This window comes from Nicotiana sylvestris, chromosome 2 (genome assembly GCF_000393655.2).
Source record: "Nicotiana sylvestris chromosome 2, ASM39365v2, whole genome shotgun sequence".
NCBI classification, from domain to species: domain Eukaryota; kingdom Viridiplantae; phylum Streptophyta; class Magnoliopsida; order Solanales; family Solanaceae; genus Nicotiana; species Nicotiana sylvestris.
The window spans coordinates 119310797-119321471 of record NC_091058.1 but is presented as its reverse complement, the minus strand read 5'-3'; the positions used below and the strand labels follow the sequence as shown (position 1 = coordinate 119321471).

Sequence of the window (10675 nt, the reverse complement as noted above, 5' to 3'; positions counted from 1 at the left end):
GTAGATGATGATAATGTAGATGAGATTCAACCCGAACCTCAAGCTCAAAGGATAGGTCGACCGCCTCATGATAATATTCCAAACCTTCCCCTACCTCCAGTAAGGGCAACATACCGGGTGTTGCCCAACAAAGGCTATACAAGTGCAATAGTCCCGCCCCTTATTAGGGCGGGCAACTTCCAAATAACCAATTTCATGCTTACACTCTTGGAACAGAGGGGTTTCTTCAGCACAGCTCCGCACCAAAATGCCTACAAGCATCTCAAGGGTTTTATTGACACATGTTGGGGGAGCAAGCAAACCAACCTTTTTGAGGATGCACTGAGATTAAGGCTATTCTTATTTTCTCTAAGGGGAAAGGCTTTGGATTGGCTAGAAATGTTGACCAACCATTCCATCACTACTTGGGATGAGTTGGCTAAGGAGTTCATCGCAAAGTTCTTTTCTCCGGGACATATGGAGACACTAAGAGATGAGATCCTTGCTTTTAAACGAGAGCCAAATGAACCGCTTTATGAGATTTGGGAAAGGTATCGGACGATGGTTAAAGAATGTCTGAATAATGATATGACCAAAGCCATGATCCAACAAACATTCTACTGTGGCATAAATACAACAAACCAATGTGCGGTTAACCAACTTGCCGGGGGAAACTTCATGAACACGCAATATGCCGAAGCATGTGAAATACTTGATGAGATGGCGGATACCTTTTCGGTGTGGCAAAGTCGAGCTAATGTGCCATAAGGTGACTCTAATGTCATTCACCTACACAAGGAGCTCCATGACCACGGTCAAGTATAGCCTAGTTGACTACTACCATGAACCAATTGGCCAAAGCTCAGTTGCAACAAGTTCAAGGGACAAAAAAAGTGAATGTCATGGAAGGAGTGAATATGATGATCAACAAGAGAAGGCAACGAGGTCAACAAGGTCAAAACAATCCGGACCAATTTGAGCAAAGTGGTAGTGGATACAATCAAGATGATTCCTATGATGATCAAAGTGAAGAGGTGAAATATGTTAACAATTATCAAGGTCAACGGGGCAATGCTCCGAATCAACAACAATGGAGATCACAAGGAAATTGGGGAAATCAAGGTCAACAAGGCAATTGGAACAGTGGCAACAACAACAACCAAAGCAATTGAGGGAATAACAACAATCAAAATTGGGGGAACGAAGGAAACCAAGGCAACTGGGGTGGCAACAATAATAGTAATTGGGGAGGTAATAACAATCAATGGGGTTGGAACAACAATAATCAAGGGAATCAGGGGCCGGCATTCAAAGGTCTCCAATGTATCAAAAACCAAACAACCTGCCTCCATATCAATCACAAGGTCCTAGCTCATCCACTCATGATATGGGACGGATTGAATCCATGTTTGAGCAAAGATGAAGAAAAACACCGACTCTGATGCCCAATTCGCCTCCCACAACACTTCCATCCGAAACTTGGAAGTGAAACTTGGCCAAATTTCTCAAGCTTTGAATACTCGCCCTAAGGGGGTACTACCAAGTGATACAGTAGTAATCCCGAAGGGTGGGAACAATACGGGCCATGCGATGGTTGTAATTATAAAAAGTAGTCGGGGTAGAGTTGCTAGTACCTCTAACCCAAGAAAGGTTGTGAGTGATGATGTGTTGGTGCAAGATGATAATGAAACAAGCAATAATTTGCAAGTGAATGATGAGAATGTGAATGATGAAGTGAGGATAGACATTGATGACAACGTAGAGGAGACCCAAAATGATGTGAACCCGTCTAGGGAACACGTGATAGACATACCAAAAACGGTAGTGCCCAAAGCTAAGGCTTCCTTTCCAAGGCCTCCTCCACCATATCCTCAAAGGCTCGCAAAGCAAAATAATGAGAATTAGTTCAAGAAATTCGTTGATATGATGAAAAGTTTGTCCATAAATATGCCTTTGGTTGAAGATATAGAACAATTGTCGGGATATTCCAAGTTCATGAGTGACTTGGTAACAAAGAAGAGATCCATGAATTTTGAAACAATCAAAATGATACATCAAGTGAGTGCCATTGTAAATTCCATGGCTCCAAAGCTAGAAGACCCCGATGCCTTTACAATCCCGTACACTATTGGTAGTGCCGATTTCGCCAAAGCTTTGTGTGATTTGGGGGCAAGCATTAACTTTATGCCATATTCTGTGTTCAAGACATTGGGGATTGGGAAACCAAGTCCCATATCCATGAGGTTGCAAATGGCGGACAAGATAATGAAGAGGCCATTGGGGATCATTAATGATGTGCTAATTCGGGTTGACAATTTCATACTTCCTGCGGATTTTGTGATACTTGACTGTTAGGTTGAATATGAGGTGTTAATCATATTGGGGAGACCTTTCCTACATACAGGGAAGGCCTTAGTTGATGTGGAAGCAGGGGAGCTCACCTTCCGAGCGGGTGATGAAAAAGTTATGTTCCATGTTTGCAAGTCAATGAGGCAACTTAATAGCAACGAAGTGCGTTCATTTGTGGATCTTGTGACCGAGGTGATTGTTGAAGACACGTGTTGTGATTAATGTGGAAGACCCTTTGGAAGCTGTGTTGTTGAACCATGATGTGACTGAGGATGAAGGCTTGGTGGAATATGTCAATGCTTTGCAAGGAATGAGTTCATATGCATATGAGCCCCGAAAACTTTCCCTGGATCTTGAGAACCGGACTCCACCAACAAAGCCCTCAATCGAGGAGCCTCCCACATTGGAGTTGAAGCCTTTGCCTTCACACCTAAGGTATGAGTTCTTAGGCCCTTATTCCACTTTACCTGTTATTCTTCCCTCATGCTTAACTAACGTACAGGTAGATGCCACCCTTGTGGAGCTCCAAAGGAAGAACAAGGCAATAGGTTAGACATTGGCGGATATTGGGGTATAAGCCTCGCCTTTTTCATGCACAAAATCATATTGGAGGAAGATGGCAAACCCTCCGTAGAACATCAAAGAAGGTTAAATGAGTCCATGCAAGAGGTTGTCAAGAAAGAGGTTATCAAGTGGCTAGATGCAGGGGTTGTATACCCCATATTGGATAGTTCATGGACTTTGCCGGTACAATGTGTGCCGAAGAAAGGGGTATGATTGTGGTCACAAATGAGAAAAATGAGTTTATCCCCACTAGGATTGTCACCGGATGAAGGGTATGCGTGGATTACCGAAAGCTAAACAAAGTGACCCGCAAAGACCAATTTCTATTGCCCTTTCTTGATCAAATGTTGGATAGACTTGTCGGCGTGCCTATTATTGCTTTTTGGATGGGTACTCAAGATACAACCAGATTCTTATTACACCTGAAGACCAAGAGAAGACCACCTTCACTTGTCCGTATGGTACATTTGCATTTTCAAGGATGTCGTTTGGCTTGTGTAATGCACCTGCTACTTTTTAGTGGTGTATGATGGAAATATTCACGGATATGGTGGAGGAATTTCTCGAGGTTTTCATGGATGATTTCTCTATTGTGGGGGATTCTTTTGATGAGTGTTTGGGCAATATTGATAAAGTCTTGGCATTTTGTGAAGAGACTAACTTAGTACTTAATTGGGAGAAGTGTCACTTTATGGTCGATGAGGGCATTGTCCTCGGCAATAAGATCTCCAAGAATGGTATTGAAGTGGATAAAGCAAAGATTGAAGTGATATCAAAACTCCCTCCTCTTACTTTCATGAGTGAGGAGCTTTCTAGGGCATGCAAGGTTTTACCATCGGTTCATCAAGGATTTCTCAAAGGTGGTGAACCCCTTGTGCAAGTTGTTGGAAAAAGATGTCAAATTTGTGTTCAATGATGATTGCATGAAGGCTTTTGAGCTACTCAAGTATAGGTTGACTACCACTCCCATCATTTTCGCACCAAATTGGAGCTTACCATTTGAGTTTATGTGTGATGCTAGTGACGTGGCGGTAGGAGTGGTGTTGGGGCAAAGAATCAACAAGATATTTCATCCGGTCTACTATGCTAGAAAGACCATCAACGACACCCAAGTCAACTATACGGTGACCGAGAAAGAACTCTTAACCATTATCTTTCCATGGAAAAGTTCTGCCTGTACCTCATAGGTACCAAAGTGATTGTTCATACCAATCACGCGGTGCTTCGTTACTTGATAAATAAGAAGGACTCAAAGGCGAGATTTATGAGGTGGGTACTTCTTCTACAAGAGTTTGATATTGAAATCATAGACTGAAAAGGAAGTGAGAATCAAGTGGCAGACCACTTGTCCCGTTTGGAAGAGGAGGGGAGGCCCCATGATGGCCTTGAGATCAATGATTCATTTTCGGATGAACAACTCATTTCCATGTCTTTGACCGGGATGCCTTGGTTTGCCGATGTGGCCAACTATCTTATGAGCGAAATTGTCCCGAATGAGTTCTCTTCAAACCAAAGAAGGAAGCTCAAATGGGTATGCTTGGATTATTATTGGAACGAGCCTTATCTTTTCAAAATTTGCACCGATGGTGTTATCTAGAGATATGTCCAAAAGATGAAAAATTGGGTATTCTTGAAGCTTTCCATTCCTCACCTTATGATGGTCACCATGGTGGGGTGAGAACTGCTACAAAGGTCTTAAAATGTGGATTCTATTGGCCTACCTTGTACAAAACGCTAGCGAGCTTGTTAGGCATTGTGATGAGTGCCAAAGAGCCGGTGGGATTTCCAATAAGAATGAAATGACTATCACTACCATCCTTGAGATTGACATTTTTTATGTGTGGGGTATCGACTTTATGGGCCCGTTTGTGAGTTCATGTGGGAACACTTATATTCTTGTTGTTGTAGATTATGTCTCCAAGTGGGTTGAATTTGTGGCTTTACCCAACAATGAAGCACAGAGTGTGGTGTCTTTCTTGAATAAAAACATATTCACAAGGTTCGGCACTCCAAGGGCCATAATTAGTGATGGGAGTTCTCATTTTTGCAACAAAGCCTTTGACACTTTACTCTCCAAGTATGGTGTCACTCATAAGGTGTCAACCCCCTATCACTCCTAGGCAAGTGGACAAGATGAGGTCTCCAACAGGGAGATCAAGAGTATTCTATCCAAAACTGTCAATGCAAACCGGACTGATTGGTCAAGGAAACTTAACGATGCTTTATGGGACTATAGAACAACTTACAAGACTCCAACTGGTATGTCTCCGTATCGGTTGGTATTTGGTAAAGCATGTCACCTCCCGGTGGAATTAGAGCATAAGGCCATGTGGGCGTTGAAGAAGTTGAACCTAGAGTGGGATGTAGCTTCCAATCTTCGGGTGGAGCAATTGAATGAACTTGATGAGTTCCAATTTCATGCTTATTCCTGTTCGACATTGTATAAGGACAAGATGAAGTACCTACATAATAAGTATATCTGGAACAAAGAATTCAAAGAAGGTGACCTTGGTCTTTTATTCAACTCTCGGTTACATATGTTTCCGGAAAAGCTATAATCAAAATGGAGCGGTCCTTTTGAAGTGGTGCATGTAACTCCTTTTGGTGCTCTAGATTTGAAAAACAAGAATGGTGAGATCTTTAGAGTCAATGTGCATCGAGTGAAGCACTACCTTGGTAAAGTTGATGATGGCCACGTGGTGGCATTGATCCATTTCAAGTGAATGATGGTAACACGCGTCGTGCCGCAACGTTAAATCAGGCGCTTCTTGGGAGGCAACCCATGTATTTTTCTTTATTTTGATTTTCTTCTTAGATTACGCTTTGTTTTGGACTAACAGGTTGTGATGTTTGTGTAGGAATTGGTTGTGCAGTGCAGGATTTTGATAAAGGAAAATTTTGGCTAAGTGTTGAAAGTTCGCGGACCGCGCCCAAAATTTGGCGGTCCACGTTAGCCTTTCGCCACCGCATTTTTTTGTCCGCAGATGTATAATTGAAAGGAGGAAGCTGCCAACTCTCTGAAGTTGGACTATCAAATATCCCTTAGTGTTCACTGTTGCATTGGTATTTTGGCGGATCGCGGTGGATTTCGCGGTCGCGGCCATTATAGCGAACCACGGTACTATGCTTGAAGCTGCTCTACATAAGGTAAAAAAGCATGGACCGCAATGGAATTTCACGGTGGTTCTCAGGTAAGTTGGTGGTGTCCGCATCTGCTAAGTATAAATAGGGGCTCCTTAATAATTTTACACTTTTCGACCCCTAAAGTTTCATCGCATAAAAATCACTCTTCATCTTCTCTGGATCTCATTAACATCTGTTTCTAATCAAGAATCCAATTTCCACTAAATTTCACAACTCGTATGCTCAAATCCTTGCATTGATTTAATCTTTTGCTCTTCTTTTCTCTTATTTAATTTTTTCTTTTTAGTTAGGGTATGAATACTTGCCATAATCTTAAATTGATGCTTAAATTCATGTGGGTAATTTTTACATGCCTAATGGGGGATAGAGTTATTAACTATGCATGTCAATTGCAATAATATTTGCACTTAGTGAAAACCCTAGGTTTCAAATATTCATCAGTGCCCGTTTTGTTTGAACTTTGCAGTCCGCGGTCCATTTTACGCGGTCCGCATTCCCTAATTTGTGAGAACTGAGTATGGATACATGTTCGCGGATGCGGTGACTTTTCCACAGTTCGCGTTTGAATTTACGCGGCCGCTTCCCAAATTTCGTGGTCCGTGCTCTTGAGTTTCAGAGAGTTGGTATTCTGAATCCAACCTCTTTGTGGTCACGTCCATTTTTACGCGGTTTGTAATGGCCCTTCCATGGCCGCGCTCACTTTTTAGCGACCAGTGGTGGCATATTCTGAGAAGCACTGTGTTTATTTCATTTGCATTTCTTTAAGGATTAATTGAAGCCCAATTCTAATGGTCTTTCACTACCTATTTGCTGTAGACAATGGTCCGCTCCATAGGTAGAGGTGATACATCCAAGGGAAGGGTAGAACCCTTCCGAGGTAGGGGTAAAGTAAAGAACAAAATACCCCTAGCAGTATAAAAGTCAATTGGCAAGATGAGAGCTGCAATCAAAGCTGCGGATAGAGCCGCGGACCATTCAGACACTAGTGAGTAAGTCCCTTCCCGGAAAGCTTTGAAAGGAGACTTTGTGCCAACTCATGTCCCCGCACAGTTCCAGAGGAAATAACAGTTATGAGATGAACCTACCTCCTTTTCTGAGTCGTCTGATGGCTCAGAGGAAGGTAGTGAGGCTTCGAGATCATCTTCCCCACCTGCTACAACTTCCGCCTTACTATCTGCCCCTATTGATGTCGATGATGATGAGGTCCTGGATGACGAGAGAGGGGGTAGTACTAATGTTGGGGGTTTGGAAAGATCAAGAAAACCAGAGGTGTGGCAGCATAGATTTGTGAGTGAATTAGCTTATTAGAAGTTCCGAGAATGGTGGCAGGTCACTCACCCTTGAGAGATAGTTCATAGAGAGAGACCTCCTTCCCCACAATCCAAATGTCAAAAGGCAGTTTGGCGAGATAATAGGGTGAAATGGTTCACCACCAAAGTTCCGGATGCTAATTAATACCTTGTCAAAGAGTTCTATGCAAACGTTGCCCACATCAAAAAGGGCACAACTGTGACAAAGGTCCGAAATTTGAAGATCCGATTTGATGGTGACACGTTGAATGATTATGCCAGTTTCAAGGATGTGGAAGTCATGCAATACTTGGAGAAGTTGGCACTTGGTGAAGCAGCCCGTCCATGGTTGGCGGAGATATTAGCCTAGGGATGATACCGGCAGGGCTCATAGCTGGAGCCCCATGGTCCACCTTTGTGTGTAACCGGCTAGATCCGTGTTAGCATAACAATGTCCTCCCACTCACCCGGTGTGTCTTGATAGCCTCCATCATGGCGGGGTATCCTATCAATATGGGGAACCTCATGTACTATCACATCACAAAGGCAGTTGGAAAGGAAGAAAGATCCTTCCCCTACCCCAACTTCCTTACCATATATTTCGAGGATCAAGGAGTTGAGAAGAAGAACTATGACACTAAGACAAAGCCAAAGAAGCCCTTCTCCTAGTATATCACCAAAGGACCGAACAACCCTAAAGCAAAGGGTAAAGTTGCTATCTCCACTGGCCAGTCTGAAGAGCCAGGGGTAGTGGCTACTAGGTCAAAGCCTTTCACAACAAGGGGATCCTTAGCTGCCATGCCTCCTCTTTCATCCGGGCCATCCATCACGATGCCATTGTTTATGCCATTTTCTTCCGCCTACCCCCAGACTGCACTACGGCTTTCTTAGACTTTATCCAACATCAACAACTGGATGCAGGCAGCTACATCAAAGTTGTCTGTCTTATCTAGTGCAGTAGCAGCACAGTCAGCCCCGACACAGCCTCAAGTACCTTCATCAGTAGAGGAGTCATTGAATGAGCTTTTGGATAACCAGAACAAGATCATGGACACTTTGGATATTCATGGAATGGCTATAAAGGATCTGGGCAAGCGAGTGAAAAAGATGAAGAAGACTCGGGCCTCAGAGGAGTCAGTGGAGCAGCTGAAGAAGGATATAGAGAGGTTTACTTTGGCTGGAGACATCCCGCTAGACTTGCTCTCGGAGGAGAAAATCACAGCAGCACAGGCAGCAGAGCATGAGGCACCAGCAGTTGGCCAGTCTAAGGAGCCGGCTGCCACTACAAATGTTGCTGCGGAGATGATCCAGATGCTCCGCAACCCTGTGTTCCCAGTCAGATTTGGAGATCCAGATAGAGGATCCGGAGGTAGCTTTTGATCCTATGCAGTCCGAGGACCCCACTCATGTGCAGGACCCGATGCAGACCACATAGGGAGTTGTCTTTACTCTCTAACCCTGACCACATAGGGAGTTGTCTTTACTCTCTAACCCTTTCCCTATTATTTTTTTGATATTAGCATTGAGGACAATGCTATCTTTTTTTTGGGGGGTGGCCTATTTTGATTTGGTGATAATTGGATAACATTGGTATGTAATAATTATGAGACTATTTTTTCTTTTATCGTTACTTCTCGTTATTTTACTTTTGGTATGTATATATTCGTTATTTTTACATTTGGTATGTATATATATATATATATATATATATATATATATATATATATATATATATATATTCATTTTCATTTATGTAAATATTCGTTTTACTTCAATTTTTATATATTCTGTTTGATTTCCGTAGTTTACTTCATAACTTCTTTCGTAACTTTACTTCATAGCTTTTTATTTTCTTTAGTAGCTTCTTGTTAAGTTGTTAGCTTCTTTTTACATTTTATATGGACAATAAGCCTTTGATTTTCTTAATGACATGGTTCTTTCCAAAGGTGGATGTTGTGTGAATCGGGTGGCTCTTCCCAACGATGGATGGCGTGACAACCTTCTTAAGGGATTGAGTCCGTTTTTTGCATGTTTTGTGTAAATAGTAGTAATGAATAAAAATGTCTCAGACAAACTTCACTTGGGCCTAACACATTTACCTTTGATCTTATGGTTAGAAACAAGTTGATTGGAAAAGAATAGTTCTAGTTGTGACCTTTAGACTCTTGTATTGACTAAACAATTATCGAGTGGCTTCTTGGGGCCATTTGTGATGCTCAATCTTATCTAGGGTTGTTGTGATCCCTCGACTCTGATCTCTTTAGCAATCCAACAGCTTGTGAGGTGAGGTATTGAATTGTAAATCCAAGTCCCGTGCCAATAAGTCTAGAATTTGCCCTGAATGTTTGTCTAGGCAAAATTCTAAGTGTAGCTTGACTTGAGAAATGATTATAGCCTCTCCTTGATCCAATTTGAAACTTGAAAGCATCCATATCCTACAAAATATGATATCCCTAGTCAATCTTGTTGAGCCGAAGCCCTTTTTCTTTCAATAACCATGATACAAGCTTTTATCCGTTTTATAATGACCCTCTCTTGGCACCCGATCTTTCCTTAGCATTCACAATTGGCAAAAGCATAAGTTTGGGGGAGAGATGCGTAATGTGAAAGTGATAAAAGGTACAAAATGAAGAAAAGGGAAGGCAAAAAGAAAAGAAAGGGAAGGCAAAAAGAAAAGAAAGAAAAGCCAAAAAGTCAATGAAAGCCAAAAAGAAAGTGAATAAGATAGAAAAGTGAAGGGATTCAATGAAAGCAATGATGAAAGGAAGAAAAGTGAAGGGATTCAATGAAAGCAATGATGAAAGGCATGGAATGATTAGAAAAGAAGAAAAATGATCATCATGAACAAGAAAAAGTGACAATGTGTCTCTCTAGTTCCCCTAAGGAAGAAGAAAATGACTCAAACAGTCAAGAAAGTGTGAGCGGAAATGAGAAAATAAAGTGCTTAAGGAAATATTAAACCTTCATAGATCGATAAATCCTACCTTTATCCAAAAAGCCTTCATTACATTCCTGCAAAAACCCTATATGATTTCGAGTTGAGTAAGCTTACATTAGTGGTGATTCACATAAGGGGAAAGCTTATGGTACTTAGAGTCAGACTTGTGACATTCCCTTGTGAGAGATGAGCGTACTTCTTTACAATCCTTGTTTTGAGTGATACAATTCATAAGTGAGATTTGCTTATAGAGAGTAGAGGAGAAAGAGTTTGGGTTCCACAACGACCTACGTAATAGAGCGAGCTTTCTTGGTGAATTCAGTCAACTCTTGATGCTCTAGTATTGCATTAGAACTATGGTACTCAAAAGGTTGTGTGTTGTTGATGATTCATTTGTGTTAAGGGTAATTGT

At 41.9% G+C, this 10675-nt stretch overlaps 1 protein-coding gene across 1 annotated transcript; it reads left to right on the top strand.

The window, feature by feature from the left end:
* Nucleotides 1-1926: 1926 nt before the first annotated feature.
* LOC138885490 (uncharacterized) lies at nt 1927-5615 on the top strand. The gene is made up of 7 exons (XM_070166444.1): nt 1927-2329; nt 2384-2490; nt 2534-2763; nt 2835-3075; nt 3413-3772; nt 5013-5394; nt 5506-5615. Exons 1-7 carry the CDS (start codon nt 1927-1929, stop codon nt 5613-5615), a joined length of 1833 nt encoding a protein of 610 aa, XP_070022545.1.
* The last annotated feature ends 5060 nt before the right edge of the window (nt 5616-10675 follow it).